The 19,004-nt window shown below is 35.3% G+C and overlaps 1 protein-coding gene across 1 annotated transcript in view; it reads right to left on the bottom strand.

Moving 5' to 3' along the window:
- The window catches only part of KIF6 (kinesin family member 6), a 157,364-nt gene that overhangs the window by 74,758 nt on the left and 63,602 nt on the right, over positions 1–19,004 (bottom strand). Inside the window, exons 11-13 of the mRNA XM_051613336.1 lie at positions 14,918–15,023; positions 14,171–14,291; positions 10,589–10,801 (exon numbers count right to left, since the gene is read on the bottom strand). Of these exons, the coding sequence (XP_051469296.1) occupies positions 10,589–10,801; positions 14,171–14,291; positions 14,918–15,023 (440 nt within the window). The remainder of the gene's footprint in view (positions 1–10,588; positions 10,802–14,170; positions 14,292–14,917; positions 15,024–19,004) is intronic.

Below are 19,004 nucleotides of genomic sequence, written 5' to 3'. Positions count from 1 at the left end.
TCATCCCTTTTCTCATTAACCTTCTTAGCTTTATAGGCTATATATCCATAGTCTAGATCCCCCATAAGACTAGGAGATAAGATGTTTTGTGCTGTCTTCTTTAAGCCATATAGATATTTTTATCATGAGGGCTTGACAAGGCAGAAATTGTTGTGCCTGGAAAATGAGCATGTAAAAAATTTACACTCAAGATACTGATCATAGAAAATTATTGGAAACTAGACTGATGACTAGAAAACTAGAAAAGACACTAAAAGTTAAAATTTACTTTAATTTGAATGTGGGTCTAGTAGAAGTGTGTGGAATATCAGGTACGAGAGTCACACTAGGAGCAGGACTATTTGTACAAATGTTTGTCATAGCATCATTAAAAACAATAACAAAATATTTCAGTAAATGTTTTGCTTAATAGTCATCAAATTACTCTCTTATAGAAAGTGAATTATCAGGAAAAACTGAAAAACAGGAAAACTACTAAAGGGGAGAAGATTAATCTTAAATGCTGTAATACAACACAAAAGTAGACAGCTTAGAACTTTGTCCTGACTAGTTCCAGCATGCATTGTATCAGAGTCAGATATTAGAGGTTTGAAGAAGAACTGGAATTCCTTCTAAATGCTTACCAATGTTAAATAGCCACACCATTTCTGCTACAGGAAAGTGGCCATAATTACCTACATCTCAGGGATTTTTGATTGCACACATGTTTACAAAGAACCACTTTCAGCTCTGTGTGTAACTGTGTAATCAGTCCAACTTTCAAATATGCTTTAATTTACGAAAGTGTTAGACCAGCTCCTACCAGCTTAGAGGAATAAAAAGATTAAAGACTGGTTTCAACGTAGCTTGGTGGATGGTAACAGCAGAGCATCTCAGTCATAGATCTGTAGGAGAAGCCCTGTAATGAAAACCAGTAAGAGCTTTTACCTGATCTAGAATTTCTTGTTTGGTTTTATATTGAAATATGCTTCTCTCAAGACAATACTTGTTTCTGTTAGGAACAGGATGTGAAAAGGCTTATATAGATTAAATACACAAACAAAAGTAAACCAGAACTCTCGAGTATTCTATTAATTAGCAGCATTAGCAGTACCTGCACAGAAATATCTGAAGATGAAGCTAACAGGGAGACTTTCTAGCCTTTTGTATTACCCATCTGCATACACGTGTATGCTGTGTTCTGATAAAAGGCACCGTAGTTTCTTGGGATTGATGTTGATAAGAATAACAATACGGAAGATGTTTCAGAGACGCATTTGCCAAACCTGACAGTCAATATACAAAGAAATTCAATCAGCCTTCAAGTACACAGAAACTTTCAGAGGCATATTTTACATCTAAAATATCAAGAGATGAAGAGCTTCAGTAACAAAAGCTAGAAACATCTTTAAGGAGTTAGTCTGAAGGATCCAATAGCATTTTTAAACAGCCAAAGCATGGCTAATGAATCAGGAAGCTAGAAATATTTGAAACAGTAGAGAACTTCCAGAGAACACTAGGTTACATTTCAGCAGACTAATCTGGATAAGAGAACAGTAAACCAGCATAAAAATACTGGAAAGTTTCCTCATCTAAACAGAGTCAGGAGGAAGGCAGTAAAAACTGCCAAAAGTATCTTTAACAAGCTTCCAAACACACATTCCACATCAGAAGAGATTCCCAGCTGAGAAATGGAAAGACATGATGGGCATCTTAAAAAAACAGAAATCTTTTGTAAAACAAAGTAAATGTGAAGAAAGAAAAAGCTGTTGATGGTCATATAAGCAGTAAGTGGTTTTCCTTAACAGTATTTTCAATATATAACTAAATTTCAGTGTCTCTGAAAAATTAATGAAAGTGCTGTAATGATCCATTCCCACTCTCATTGAATCCTTCAAGCTCACAAAATCTGTCTTTGATGTTGCAAATGGAGACCTAGCTCCAAAATGCAAAATCTGGGCTTCATCTGCTAAAAATAACTCCATGTTCATATTTATAAACACTTAGTTAAGATGACAAAAATCCTAACACACAAGGCTTTATCATGGAATACCAATTGCAAGAGCTCACTTAACTTTAAGTCTTACAACATGTGTTTATATTTCTTCATAACAAAGAATAGTCATCTGTTCCTTACATAGATATTTCTACAGTCCGTCAAACTTTTAAATGTATTCAGGTTTTTATGAATGTTCACTAATCTTAGTGAGTTCAGTTCAATGTCCTCACTCAAGCAAAACTCTTAGTGGACTCACTGAATTCTGACAAAATAAAGCTCTTGGAAGCTGTGCAGATATAAGAGCAGATTCTGAAAAAAACCCCAAACAAATGAAGAAAACAAGCCCAGAAGTTAGTTGAGTCTTTTATAAATTCTTGGAGTTAGTCTTCTCAGTATTTTCAAGAGAGTAAATTTGTTCTAGAAATGACTTTTACATTTATTTTTAATTTTTTGTTCATTTCACAAAATTATAAAGGGAAATTAAACTGTGATCTTTAAGACATACAAGGAGACACACAATTATAAAAGCATATAACAAATAAAAAAATTCCCATAATTACAACTACAAAACATGTGCCTGAAGATAGATGTGTGTTGATATTTATGACATAAATTGGAGCCTAAGCAATACATGTTTTATCTGGTGATTTGAAATACCAGAAAATAACTTTGTTAAACTTACCAGAACTAAAGCCCCATAAAATTGTTCAAAAGCATCTGCTGACTATTAACATTTGACAAATTTATTTGAAGGCTTTTAAAAATACCTAAATCTTAAGCAGTGAAGCGTTACACTTTCCACTTGGTCCTTAAGCTTGGCAATAATGGAAGATTTATTGTAGCAAATAATCACTCCACGTTATAGAAAACTTTTGATGCTTAAGAAATGAGAAAAAACCCCACATCTTATTTTAAATTCTAGTTACAAAAGTTTAACAGTAGCAATGAAATATTCACTACATCTTACTAAGTGCTAGTAGAAGTTCAGCTGGAGAGCAAATGGAATATAAACTTTTTCCTGGACCTGTTAAAGAAAATGTAGCACATACTTTCTTTTCTGACTAATGAGGAAGATCAACAGTAAGTCTGAATAACGCCCTAAATGCATCAGGGAGCTTGTTTGCTGACCAAATAGCAATAAAATAGGTACATCAGTTAGTTCACAAAGATCTGTCACGAGCACAGTGTCAAGAGTCTGTCCCCAGATATCCCAAAGCACTACAGACAGAAAGATTCCAAGAAACATATAAGTTTGCTAAGCACTTACTTCTTCTGGAGGGTTAGACCTGCCTTTTTCTGAACTGAATGACATAGAAGAGATTCTGATAGAAAACCTCAGTCTATACTTTCCATTAGGAAGCTTTCTGTGGGTTTTCCAACAATAGAAGGAAGCTTTTTCCCAAAAATATTACATAAATATATAAAATAGCCTAGATAAATATTTTGAGAAGTCCTACTACAAGATGAAAATATTTAGCTTTCAGAATTGAGCAGTTGGTGTGTTATCATCACTACTTGTCTGCTATTCATAACCACCATCTGTTTATAGAAACCATCTCTCACCTTTCATTTTAAAGTCAGCTTGTCAGCTCTTCAGTAGGAATGCTCTTTTTTGTACATGTTTGCATAGTGCCTAGCAAAAAGTGATCTTAAACCATGAATGGGATACATAACAGGTAAATTCTTCAACAAACTCTCAAAAACCCCTCAAAACATCTCCGTGAAAGGGAAAGAAAAGTGCTAAAACTGGTGAAAACATGACCCTAAAAAAATCTTTAGAGAGACCAAAAAAATCCCTCTCAAGCCCATCAGCGTATACAACTATTTGAAGCTATTAGTCAGACTTATTGTGTTCTCTGAATGTCACAATATTGACACTGTTCTCTTATAACTAAACTGTTTATATTTAAGGAGAAAAACAAATCCAGCAGGAGGAAAAGTGGTACTTTACATCTCTTACACTGAGAGTTATGCTAGAAGCAAGCAAGCAGCAGTCTGAGACTTCAAAATAAGACTTACCTGTACAGAAGAACTGATATACTGATAAAATTAAATACAACACCATGTTTATCACTCCAGTGAAATACATGATGACGTCTGATTTTTTCTTGGTTTGCCAGGTTTATTCATACTTTGATTTACTCTGAACCTACTGATTTGTAATAACTGACATCATCTCCTGAGAAACACTGTATGTACTGCTACATTTGAATTTGGACTTTGCATACAATATCACTAACAAAGATGAATTATGAATAAAACTAAAGCTGCAGTAGAGACTTTATGATGAGTTAAATTATTGTATTAAAAATAAAATCACGGAAGCATTTATAAAGCCCAGGTTATTATGCCAATAACTTATCTTTGCATTTCCTGGACTGTTCATCTGAAACATAAATTAAATTCATAGAGAGCTGAGTCTGTTTCATATTTATGAGAGACATTATGATATAATAAATAACAGCAGCTACAGAGTATGTTAGAGTGTTTTGCTCACTCTTATTCATGTAGTTACAGGCTTATAAATTAACACGTTGTATGATTAATATCGGTATTGAAAAGTAAGTTATCCTTTTTCATGGTATAACACCTGGACTAAGATAAAAAGTTCAGGCCTGTTCACTCTAAGCTAACTGTCTTATGCAATCTCTAAAAGCCCTTCAGTGATAGGAGCTGACTTGCCAAAATGTCAGCAGCAGGCAGCCTTCCACTGCTTGCAGGCAGCCTACCTACCACTCCCTCATAAAAGAAGTTCTTTGAGATCCAAGAAAAACAAATCTGTCAGCATATAAACTGGTATAATTTTTGGCTGAAGAATTCAATGCTGTGTAACCCAATGTCATCCACAAAACCTAGGGCATTACAAGAATGCTGCACTTGTGTATTCCTCTGCTCTAGTCGTCAAGAAAATCCTAATACAGACTGTAAGATACACTGAAAAAAACCCCAATAAATATAGAGCAACAACCCATATGCTCAATTTCAGTAATTCTTACTAAGTTTGTCACTGGTATTAAACAGTGAATATTTTTCTAACATTATTTTGAATTGGAACCCTGATATTTCACCAAACAGCTAAACACGTATCTGTTCAGAAAAAAATACTGTTTACCATTAAATCAGCTCTTTAAAATTTAGTGTTTACTAGTAGTTGGAACATATGACACAATGGTACCCAAAGACCACCTGAAAACCAAATCTGGGGTGTGAGGGTTTGTCTCTTTTTGTGTTTGTACAGTTATCACCATTAAAAGCTGCTAGTAAGAGTTTCAGGCAGACAGGAGGTTGGGAAGAGATACAATGTTCAGGAAGGTAAATATTACAATACGTCAATGCGCTGACACAGTTTCTTTGGAGAAATCATACACAACAAATGCATCATGGAGTAATAAAAATAACTACAGGCATGCCTATATAGATATGTACAGTTGTACATACGTAATTCACCTTCCATGTCAGTCTGCTCTGGGAAAAGCTTGGTCCATAAGTCATTTTACCACTTCAATGAGCTTAAGATAATTTTCCTCTTAACATAGATTTTTACCTTAAGCTCAGTAGTGAAACAGTATGGCTACATTTTGCCTACTTAAATCAGCACCTTGACAGGATAGAATAAAAACATGATTACCCATATCTTTCCACAGAGAAATGGCCCTCAGCGACATGGGAAAAAATGGTAAAAATAAGTTTCACCATTCAGAAACAGCAGTTCTATGAGACAATACATTTTTTACCATACAGAGAAAGAAAATTTGCTAGTATGTTGACAAGGCAGCCTGTACCATTAACATTAGTGTACTTTTCATAAATTTAGCAGCATAAATGACTTTTACTGATAGACTGGGCATCAGGTGAGTAAATCTGGTGACTTCATGAAGCAAAAGCAGCAGCAAATCTAGTATGAAAATAACAGAATGAAATTATTCTATCTCATATCACAGAATAGTAAAGATCTGCTTCTGGGCAAAGATATGTTAAAGTTCAGAACTTACCAACTAAAAAAAAATAAATGAAAGGTTGTAAGTTAAATCATTCATATTTTAAGAAACTCTCTTACAATTATTTCACTAAACTAAATATTTTTTGCTTACTTTCTGCTGATTTCTTAGTTTAATTGTTTTCAAGATAAGCAAATGGCATAGGAAAATCGAAAATACATTACAGACATGATTAGAGACAGAGATACTAGATATTTTATATCCCGCTCAAACAGACAGATTGAAGAGTTAAGAAAATAGAACACTTGCAAAGTAATTAAACTGTTAAAATAGTTAACATGCATAGCCTATATGTACGCTGAAATCTTCATAGATGAGGTAAGATATGGAAAGTGTTTACATTATTAAGAGCTTTAATAGTACACTAAACATTTTACATTTTTTTTACCCTGGCTCAGTTTAATGCTCTTTCACACATTTTTAGCAAATCATTAGTGCCTATAGACAAGACAATGCGTGTATGTAGTTCAGAAAGATTTTGAAAGGAATACATAAATTTATAATTATTAATATTATTTGCATGTTTGCACTATATGAAAAAATAAGGCTCTGTGCTCAAGAGACAATGATGTCTCATTTACACTTTCCTTCTATTTGATTAAATGTCAGGACAGCATACAAAGTCAGATCATCATGCTAACTTTTTCTGAAATACTAGTCTTTTCCAATGCAGAGCGCAGGAGATCAAGATCAACAATCTAGTCATCTGAGCTGACAAAAGCTTTGTGTTTTGAAGACATAAATGTATTTAGTTAATGCTATTATGACACCGAATCAAGCAAATTCTTGCTATAAGAAGGAGGAAAATTAGGAAGCAAAAGAATTTCCTCAGCAGCTGAGTAACTTGTAATGGAAAGAAACAACACAGAAGAGCATTCTGCACAAACCCAATAAGATGTATGAGAAAGGAATCACCACACAAATACTCAGCTCTGTTTTAGGAAAGAAACTAACGCACGTCAGCATTGCCATAAGGGAACAGATGCAAGATCAATCTAGCCTAGTATCCTGTATAGTAAGTAGCAGCATGGCAGCACTAGAAAATTCTAAAGAATCTGCAAAGCACCCACTGTAAAAATCCATTACATAAACTTCTGTGGGATTAATCTGATTTTTTTAACAGTGGACTGGTATAAAACATGAATAATAATATTCTCTCTTTTCATACTCTCTAATATTTTTTAAAAGCAGTATTTTATGCCCTTTTCCTGACTACTCGGTTTTGTCAGTTGCCTCTTGTGTGGGATCTCATTGTGCCTTTGAATAGTCTCATTTTGTTAACAACTTCTTAAATATCTTCCTGAATGAAACATTTAACAAAGGAGTATTTCTTATGCAGAAATGAGAAAACTAGAACATGTAAGATTTCAATTCCTAATTTTTTCAGCATTCTGTTCTTAGACATATTTCTAGTTCTTTCAGATGTATGCAGCTCATGATACACAACTCTCATACATTAATTTGTTCCTTCTAACTTCTCTCCTCCTTATTGTCTATGAGAACTTCTTTCCCATTCCTGAATGCAGTCTCCTCAAACAAAACAGCAATAGTGACAACTGCTAGTTCAATTACTAAGCAATTTTAGAGGATAATGAGCAACCTGAAATAGTTTAAAGAAATCTATTCACATTAGAACACTAGGAAAATCTAAGTTTCTACTTGCCAGCTGTCTTGTTTGAATTTCAAGGTGAAGATTCTCTCTCCATTAAAAAAAACCCTCACAAATTGCATAAAAAAAAGTATATGGAAATTTAAGTAATAAATATGTAAAAGTTACACATGATAATGTAGGATGAGGCATGTTCTTCATTGCTAATGAAAACATTCGTACTTCACAATCTACTGACACACAGAGATCTTTTTATTTGAACAATTCAACTGGAAAAAAAAATGCAACAAAAATCTGTGTAGTTACTGGAAGTTGTTTTACATGGGATTTGAAATGAACAATTTGCTATAAAGTTATTGTCATAAATAACCAGCTCAGATGATATAAGGAAAAATAACTGCAATGCTTAATTGTTAACCCTTCTCAATGAACCACTATAAAAATTCCCTTACTTACAGAGTCCATGCTAACTGGTCATTTTCATTTTTGAGTTGCTCTTTCTACAACAATTTAAGCACATGCTTAAATCCTGCACTATTCCTTATATGGATAAAGTGAAATATATCCTTAAAAACTTGTAAAATCAGATTCTAGGGATGGTTTCAGGTAGTTTTGATGCAGAAGAACGCATTTTCCAAAATATTAACAGTAAATATTGCTTGTACTTCCATATCTTTTAAAACTCACTCTTCTGGAATCTAGTTATATGAATATTTAATCTTATCTTTCAAGGTGCATGATTCAAATTTTGGAGATGACAATATAAGTTTCTGGAATTTCTTTAATAACCATATTAATTGAAGAGTGCAAGACAATATTAGCAGTAGTTATGAGTCCTGATGAGGTCTACACTAATCCCTAACTCTTGAGAAGAGCATTTCATACTTTCATAGTGGTCCCTAGCAAACTTCTTTAATTTTAAAATCTCAAATACAATTTTAAAATCTCTAACACAATTTTAAAGACTACAGAAAAAACTCTAATGCTTCTAAAAATTGCTTCCATTTCATTAAAGTTCTTCTCCTGTAGCAAAACTTTACATATGATATGATATGTTTCTGTATATTATGTATAAGTACACACAGATCTTTCTCAAGATTTTCTGATGAACTGTCTGCATATGCTTACAAGTGTTTTATAGTGAGTTTTTCTCAAAATTCACTTGGTAGCATGGAGAATCAAAAAGTGAAAACCCAGCACGCTGATTAGAAACATATATAATCTCCAGTCTACAAGAACTTTTCATGTAAGTGTTAGTTGCTATATGAAGATAAATATTGAAGCTGGTTACTTACTTTAAGTAATAAAACAAAAGAAAAATAAATGAAAATGAAAAATAAAGTTATTTATATATTAGGGAGAAGATACTGTCATTTACAGAGACACAAAGGCACAAAAGAGCCTGGACACTCAGTTATATTCTTGTAAAGACAACTGGTCTGCTAAGCTTGGGTTTAAGGCATGCTGGCAAGGCTGTACATGTTGTATTATTAACAGTGTTTTTCCTACATTTTTACATCTGCCATTCTAAGTATTCCCTGAGGACAACAACACAAGCATTTTAAGAAAAAACACTTTAAGGCATTATCACTATATCAATTATACATTACAGAAGTTTGCAAGTCCAACATTACTGGACTAGACTTGCAGCGGAATGTCAGGCCACTCCAAAGGAATGCAGACGTATAGGGCCACCTAAAATAATCCCAAAATAACATTTATTTATCTGTAGATCTCACACAATATGACTGAAAAGTTTAAAAGTAAAAGAACTATAAGTGAACCTAAGGGAGTACTTTCATGTTCACACTTAGCATGTTGGCTACTGAGGACTTAACGGTTTTCATGTCCACATGGAAAGACACAGGATATAAGAAACTGACCCAAAACTGATTGAAAAGCAGACTGAAAAGAATGGAGTGCAAACCATTCATCCCAAATAATTCTTTTTTCAATGAACAGTATTTGGTATGCTCACCTATTAAATTTTACAAAACTAACAGCTCAATTAGTACTAATAACAACACATGGCTTTACTAGAAGAGACAAAAACCTTTTATAAGTGATCTATGAACATCCATCTGCTGAAGAAGGCATGATAAAAAGGTGTTGAGCGTGTTAGCTGTTCCAAACAAACACATTATTTATGAATTCAGCTCTAGCTTGTTCACAAACTATGTGAATTAGGAAACATATTTTTAAAATACACGAGCTTAAGAATTTTGTTCACATTAACTGAAGTTGTGCTCCAGAAAGGAACCACTACACTAAAGCTACTCGCATGCACAAAAAGGGAGCTGGTTGTAATTTCTGGAGCTAATATCACAGTTCAATTAATCACATTCACTTTTTTAACACCAGAAAGAAACACCATGTTTTATTAAAAATGCTAAATAAAGTTGAGATATCTAAAATGTATACTATTAAAAAAATAATCTTATAGCTACAGAAGGTTTTGCGTGTGCAATCTGGTATCAGAACCGGAAGCATAAATAATGACATTTCATTTTATCAGAATATAAGGTTTCTCTCCTGGCAGGAAGATAAAAAAAAAGGGGCTAGAGTGGGGGTAAGTGTTTATTGGTGTTTAAGGATACTGTGTAATTAATAATGCCAGCACAAAAATTCTCTCAGTATCTGCAGTTAGTTAAAAAAAATAAATAAAAAATCATTATTTTAAAATCTTTCAGGGAAAATTATTATTTCCTAGCATTTTTTAAGGAATTATGCTCATTTTTTTATTTTTTCTTTTTCTGAAAACTCACTCAAAGATTCAAGGTTCTGCAACTGAATTTATACTCTGGTTTTGTAGGACTGTTCAACAGAGCCATGAGGACATTGAGAGGGCTATAAATCTAAATCCCTGCATTTATGGATACAGAATTAGCACAATACAGCTGATACTGAAAATAAAGCTTTCCTGTTCTGGTACACATTTGAACTATATGCTTTAAAAGAGACTGTAACAATCCAATAACTGAGAACTTAAGTAATTACACTAACCTGTTTGTCTGGAAAAGAAAGGTAGTCTGTGAACTGAAGAGATGAAATCTTTTGCCTCTTTCGGACTAATACTGGTAGATCGGCTTTGACTTTCTTCCAGCTTTATAGAAAGAGGCTTTTCGGAGACTATAGAGCCAGCAGAGGCAGCAGCAAGCTGGAAAAGAGCATCTTCTGCTTTCTTTTTTTCTTCTTTTAGCATATTTACCAGAATAACTGTAAGATAAATTAAGGAAATAATTAAGGATCTCTCTCTTTTTTTTTTTTTTTTTTTTTAATAAACTAATGATAATTTTTGTTTATCCCCAAGACTCTCTTTCTCTAAGTGGAACAATTCACATTATGGAAGCCGACATGTGCATGTGCATTTAGGGTTGGGCATATTCTTCGTAATTATCATCATCCACCATAGTTTTTCCAAACATCAGACTCAGTTTTACTAAATAGTAACATAGACCACAACTGGTGATCCCATTCAGTCAAATCCTGATAAAAGCAGTCACAGGCAAACAGAACTACAAACTCTACTGTCATACTGCCATGGTGTGAAAAAATCAGAGGGGTTGTCTCCAATGGAGACTTTACAGCAGGCATCTGTTACTGACCCCCAAACCAAGATGATGTGGCCAATGAAGCAATACTCAGGGTCTCTCAGGCAAGCTTTGGGTCAACAAAACCTGGTCCCTGTAGGAGACTTTAACTACCCAGACACTTGCTGGAGGAAGAACACTGCAGTTCACCTGACATCCATCAAGTTCCTGGAATGTGTAAAAGACTGCTTACTCACACAAATGTTGGATGTGCCAACCAGCAAATGGGGCACAGTTAGACTTGCTACTCACTAAGTAAGAGAACCTGCTCTGTAATATCTTCGTTAGTGACGGACTTGGCTGCAGTGCCCCCAGTACTGTGGAGTTTGGGATACTGCTGAGCACAGTGAAGCTTAATTCCAGGACAAATATTTTAGATTTTAGAAGAGCAAACTTCAGCCCACTCAGGGCTCAGTTGGAAGGGATCCTGTGGGAAGCTTCCATGGAGGGTAAAGAAGAGTGCTGGGAGCTTTTCAAGAAGACTGTCAGTGAAGGAAGAGTTGGTGTGTCGACTAATACAAGAGCTTGACCAATACAAACTGATGGGTATGGATTCCATCCACCAGAGGGGATTGAGAGAGCTGGTTGATGTTGTTGCAAAGCCACTCTCCATAATCTTTGAGAAGTCGTGGAGATTGGGAGACAGCCCTGAGGACTGCAGGAAGGCTAATGTCACTCTTATCTATAAGAAGGGTTCAAAGGTAATTATAGACCCATTAATCTCAGTTCAGTCCCTGGGAAAGTCATGGAGCAAATCGTCCTGGGGAGAGCCACAAGTCAACTGAAGCACATGAATGGGAAAAGCCAAATATGGATTTGCCAGAGGCAAATCGTGCCTGACAAACCTGATGACCTTCTATAACAAAGTAACATGCTTGGTTGATGCAGGGCAAGCAGTGGGTATCATCTACCTGGACTTCTCCAAGGCTTTTGATACAGTCCCCCACAGCTGCCTTCTGGAGAAACTGACAAGTGGTCTGTGTGGTGGGTGGGGAACTGGCTGACAAACAGTACCCAGAGGGTGACAGTAAATAGCTCCTCTTTGAACTGGCAACCGGTCACAAGTGGGCTCCCCCAGGCATCAATATAGGGCCCAATGCTGTTTAACATCTTCATAAGTGATCTCGATATTGGGATCAAGAACACCTTGATGAAGTTTGCTGACAACACCAAGATAAGTGGAGAGGCTGACACTCCAGAAGGGAGAGACACCCTCCAGGATGACGTGGACAGACTGGAGGAGTGGGCTAGAAGAAATCTTATGAAGTTCAACAGTGAGAAGTGTAAGGTGTTGCATCTGGGAATATAAAACCCAGGAGTGCAGTTCAGACTGGGATCCACCTGGCTGGATAACAGCCCTGTGGAAAGAAACCTGGGGCTCTTGATGGATCACAAACTCAACATGAGTGAACAGTGTGCTGCAGTGGCAAAGAAAGCCAACAGGATGATGAGCTGCATCAACAAGGGCATCACCAGCAGAGATAAAGAAGTCATCATACTGCTCTACTCAGTGCTTGTCAGACCACACTTGGAGTATTGTGTTCAGTTCTGGTCCCTGCTCTACAAAAAGGATGCAGACAGGCTGGAGAGGGTCCAGAGAAGGGCCACAAGGATGATCAGAGGAGTGGAGCACCTGCCATATGAGAGGCTGAGAAAACTGGGTTTGTTCAGCCTTGAGAAGAGAAGGCTTAGGTGAGACTTCATTACCATGTTCCAGTACTTGAAGGGTGGCTACAAAGAAGATGGAGACTCCCTATTTACAAGAAATCACATGGAAAAGACAAGGGGTAATGGGCACAAGTTGATCCTGGGAAGATTCCTATTGGATACAAGAGGCAAATTTTTCACCATGGGGAAAATCAAACATTGGAATAGTCTCTCAAGGGAAGTGGTAGATTCCCTCACATGGGACTATTTTAAGTCTCAGCTTCACAGAGTGTTGAGCCATTTCACAAAAACTATAGTAGTACCTAGAAAGGTTGGACCAGACAATCCTTGAGGTCCCTTCCAACCTGGTATTCTATGATTCTATGATTTTATGATTCTATGATTCTTTGTATTTGAAACTTCACCCTGAAAAAAGACCATCTCTTCCATGATGGAGCAGAAACAGAGAAGCTTTCCTGCTGTCTCAAATTATATTGGTAGTATGCTACAACTTGATATAAAATGCCATTTTCATTTGATATAGAAAATTCACCAGGAACTGTAAAGAAAAAGGATGCAAGTAAGTTTGGTTTTTTATTAATACTTGTGAAAGAATCTCTGCTACCTATAAATTGAAAACCAAAACAAACCTGTTTTTTCAATTTTCTGCCATATTCAAATTTTAACCACGAAGTAGCCACAAAATTAAGGACACAGTGATGCTGTGGTTTGCCCACAGTTCTGTCAACCTGCTAAAAAACCTCCTACCCATCAAGCAAGAGTGCAGCTACTGACATATTTCCTGTGAGGCAATGAAATGGACCAAGCATGCTTGAGTAGCATAGTATTTTTATATGCAAGAAGTTTCAGCTTTAATATAAATTTTAAAGTTGCACGTAAATACAAGTTTTGTATGTATTCTAAAGGCAATAGTCCACTAGTCTTAAGTAGCACTTCATTTAGCTAAAAATAACACTAACAGGAAAGTTGATTCTTTGTAAGGTAATAAATCAGCCTTTATATAGTATCAGCCTTTATATAGTTACTCATTCTAAAAAATTGTTTAATTTGCTTGAGGAGAGTGTTTTAGGAGTAGTCTGATCCAGAGTATCTGGATCTTGGCTGGACCATTCTAAAGCTAAGTGGTGCCTGGATCCAGGATTTTGCTTTTGGTTACAACTGAAACAGAAGCAGGTGCAAAGTAGGAGTCCTGCCACATAAAATCTGGGAACTGCGTAATTGCTTTAGCACAGCATGATCGGTAGCTAATGCCTATCTCACACACACAAAAACCTTTGTAGCCAGATCAGCTCAAACTCAAATATTATTTTTTCCCCACAAAGGATACCGATTTCATTGTCTCTTTGCTGCAGAAGTTCTTTCAAGTTTTTCAGTTCTGCTTCTTTGTTAGCAACTGTTTCTTCAGAGATGTTCTGTGAGAGCAGTTTTTTATCAGAAATCTTTAGCTGCTATTAGGAGAAACAAAACAAAACAAAAAGCATATTCTTATAAGTTTACCTCCAGTTATGCATTTATTCTACTCTGAGACTGTGTAGCTATCACAGAAAAGGTAAAGCCCATATAAAGCCTTACTATATATAGAAAAGTAGATATTAACCTATATTGCTTTTCCTATTAATTTCACTTGTTCTTCCTAGTTTAAGCGTACCTTGTTTGCTCGATGATTTAGAAGGGCTTCCAACATCATCAGGAGAGTTAGTGTAACAGATTCAGGGATATGGTGTTTTTACTCGTTATTTTTCTCTCTTTCAAAATACTTTGTCCAAAATGAAGCCCCCATTAGTGCTGGGAATGAGATGGACCCATCTATCCATATAAAAATAGCATGTCTGTGTTGATTCCAACAAATTCCAGTGCTCTCTTACAATTTCTTGCATGCTGAGATCCTTGCTGGGCCTTGCACAAAATGCCACTGATTTTTTCCAACTAATTTTCAAATTTCTATCAGTCCTCCCCTTACTCTTTTCCAGTGCCTCTCCACTGTATTACATTATTTTTGACACTTTTCAGCTGTGTTTTTCTTAAAGTTATTTTCAGTGCCAGCCGCACTTCCATCAATGTTTAAAAGAAATACCTTTACACGAATGAAGCAATACTTGATCTTGCGCATGTCAGCACCAACATCCAGGGTGCTATCAGGATCATTATCTTCAAGAAATGTTTCAATTAACTCATCCAACCTGAAAAAACATTTTTAAGGCAAAAAAAATTATCACAAACAAGTAGGCAATTCTGTGAAGTAATGTGTTGAATACAATACAATATTTACCAAGCTGACTTATACTAGCAGACTACTTTATTTTATTTGGTAATTCTTGGTAATTCTGTGATTCCTTCAAGGTCATAGCAATCACAATGTATTTTTGTTCCTGAAACTAAAATGTGGATTTGATACTGGAGATTTTACAACTTTACAACAAAATTAGAAAATACTTGCACATTCTAAGGAAAAGTTCTAGAACTAAAAGCATCTAAGAAGTAATATTTTCTTTTTCTCATTTATTTTATAACCTTCTGTCCTTCTGCCATCTCATAATTAAAAAGATCTAAAGCTTGCCCTCTTAGAAGACTAGAGTTTTAGAGGCTTACGTCATTGGATTTTTTTAATCAACATTATTATTTGTACAAAAGAAAAATTTACTTCTTTTTCTATTACAAGCACCAGCAGAGACCACAGCTTTAATACATAAAATTACCTGCTCCTATCACCAAGCAAAGCAACCTATCTTTTGATGTAGGTATTTATAGATTTCTCTAAGACTAACTGCTCTTCCGATTAATGAAATATAGCCAGCATTTTATTCTCTTGCAATTTTTTCTTATTTAATAAACCTCTGACAACATCTTCCTTGGAAAGGAGCAATTCTGGTTTCTGTAACTCAATCTTCATAAGAAAATCTGGCACACAGAAGCACCCTCTTGCATTTTCAAAACCAAATCGAAATATTCAGACTGAAAGCCTACACAGGCATAATATACCATGCCTGTGGGGTGATTGTCACAGCTATACAGAGTCAGATTTCCTCTTGCATGCTCTTGCCAGTTCTCCACATCTTGCATTCCAGCATGCATGGCAGATCATCCTCAAGAAAAAGGGCAGCAGATTTCTAAACCAAAACTAGCCTTTAGTTCACCTTCTAAGGTATGTTTCTGGAAAACAGGAAGTGCAAAGTCTGAACTCCATCAACAGGTTTTAGGTTAAAGGCTTCCTCATTCCTGACAAATACTATTACCATTGACTTAGGCAAATGGTGGGCAAAAATGACAACCATATGGCCTGTAAATCTGTAATTCTATGATTTTAAATGTTTAGGCTACTATCCTCAGAGGATGAACCTAGGTTCTGAGCCTGACTAAGCCAAGTCACCTAAGGTACCTGCACTGAGTGCCCAACTGCCAGAGGACAGGACTATAGAACCATCTCTGTGCCTAGTGTTTCTTTTGGACTGCTATTGTATGTCACCTGATAGTCATTTACCCTCTTCAGTTACAGGATTGGGAACCTTGTAGCCATTTGATTATCTGAGTCACTTTGCTGTTACCACATAGCAAAATTTTAATCATTATAATATCATAGTATCTAATATTGATCCTAAAGTAGGTGGTTGGGATATTGCCCTGCTTTTGAAGATTTCTCTCACTGAGATTCCTCACTTTGCTAAACTGTAGTAACAATTCCCTGCTGGAAGGTGAAACAAAGAAATGCACAAGAAACAGAAAAAAAATAAAATCATTATTTTCAGGAAATGAATATCTGAAAATCTGGAGCTTTAAGACTGGAATAAAAATTTGAAAACGTAACAGATAGGTTTTGTTGTTTATGTCCTCCAGACTCCACCATGGCTAAGAGTTAATTCTTAAAACAGGAGAAAAAGGAGAGATGAGAATGACCCTCAGTTAGTTTCAGATAAACTGTGCTCTCCCATTTCCATTACTTCAGTTAAAGAACAAGATACAAATATTTTGCCTATACCACTGTATGTGCAGTGTATGTGCACTGTATGTGCAAATTCACAACTTCTGAATTTATATAACACTCCCTGAAGTCAGTGTGAGCTGTACATGAGAAGGGCTTAAAGGAGAGAGTATTTAAAGAGATACATTACAGAAGCACTACTGGCATTGACTTGCTTCTCAAGTTAAAGGACTACAAAATTACTGGTAAGAGAGAACAAAATTTTACTTATTGCTACATGATTTTTTCTGCATTAAGAGTCCAACAGAACAGAGAAGAGTAGTACGAGAGGTTATTCATACTCTCTGTAGACACACTAAGCCCAATGAGCAGAATTAATCCTTCATACATAGCATAGTCATTTGTGTAAGCACTGGGAAAAAAGAGGCATTTATACTAGTAATGAGAATGCTATAGTGATTTCACAGACAGAAAGTCAGTCTTTGTCACTATCTTAAGCACCTTATTTCAGAGAGTAAGAGGAAACAAATAAAAAAATATTCTTTATAACTAGACTCTAGACTGACTAAATGAAGACAACTATAAAAATTGGCCTTTAACTTGAATGAGATAACAGAAAAGAGATATTTTAAGCTTACTAAGACTACCTGTTTGCAAGGTACTAAGATTACCACAGACTTAGGCTAACAATTAAAAAATTACAGTAACTTGCATCATTACTAGAATAACACTGCAGAAAGTTACATTATTCCAATAGGAAGAAAGGGAATATATATTTTTTGTAAAATAATGCTCCATTTTTGAAAATTAATACTATATGCCAGTCAAGAGTCAAGGTTAATTTGTCAAAAGCAACAGATTAGCCAAACTGTAGTTAAAGTTATGAGCTGATATTTCCTCCTTCTTACATTATCTTCAATGTGTCTGGAAAAAAAAAAAATCAGGCAAATTGATTGTTGTTGTCTCAAGGACTACACAGAAGCCAAAACAGACTTGAGCACCAGAAAACAGTCCAGTCAGAAAAAGCAGAATGTAAATAAAAAACTATAAATCAATTCAGCCTCCTTGCCAATTCTAAGAAACAGGAGAATGAATCATAAGTGTATTTTAGATAATTTTTAAAAATTTCATCTTTACATTAGAACAAGAACAGACTAACCCAGTCTAAAAACTACAAATAACAACAACAACAAAAAAAAGCCTAGTAACAGGTAACTCATTCTCATTCACTGGAGCAGAAACCTCAATAAAGAGATGGTCTCTATAGTATCATCTGAAGATCAACATTAGGAATTCTATTTCACTCTCGAGACCTTTATAACAATACTTAGCCTGCAGTCTTCTCACTGCTCAGCTTAGAAAGTCAAAGTTACTCAGCTTGATGTGAAAAAGTAAAGAAGGAAACTGGTCAATTAACTGAAATCCAATGGAAACCTAATTATGGGGTTAACTACAAACACAGAATTGAAAATTACTGAATTGCTTACAAGTCACACTTAATTACTTCAGCGGAAATATGCAATGTTTATCTTTATTTCAGAATTTGATACTCTTCTATTGTAAGATAGGTCAATTTAGGTTATTTAAATTTAAGATGTTTTTCATATGCTGGAGAGTACATCAGAAAAGGATGCATTACTCTGAAATAGAAGCACCAAGCCACAAGATACTTGCACTGAAAGTACTGAACTAACATAAAAAACCTTAAAACTATATTTTACAAATGCTACAATTTCTATTTTGATGTAGAAACAAATATTAAACTAATAGTCTTTTATTTGTTCTAGTTACTAACATTAGCAAGCCAGCTGCTGCATTCTTCATTAGTTTTAGCTTCCCAAAGCTCTCAATAAGGTTTCCATGCAGAATTTGTGCAAAGCAGATCTGAAGCATGGATATCACAGCTAATTTTGTGACAGGAAGAAATATTTAAAATCAGCATCAGACGAAGATGCCCCTTCTAACTTCTGGAGATCCAAAATGGCTCCCTTTTTTCCTTTCCTCTTGTATGTTGTTAGGTAAAGGAAGTTATAGACCATAAAATATTAATTATTTCAGGTCTTTACATTTGATGAAGCCTAAAAACGGGATTTTTTATACGTCTTCATTCTTCCTTTCAGGATTTGGAGGCTTTGCCTTAAGAACAGCAGGCCTAACACACTAAGAGCAAATGTGTGCTGAAGCCTATTGCCAGAACCCTGCTGTATCAGGAAGAATAGTTTTCCCAACAGAAATTCCCCAAAGG

This window comes from Apus apus, chromosome 3, assembly GCF_020740795.1.
Source record: "Apus apus isolate bApuApu2 chromosome 3, bApuApu2.pri.cur, whole genome shotgun sequence".
Classification (NCBI taxonomy): domain Eukaryota; kingdom Metazoa; phylum Chordata; class Aves; order Apodiformes; family Apodidae; genus Apus; species Apus apus.
This window is presented reverse-complemented; position numbering and strand designations above follow the sequence as displayed.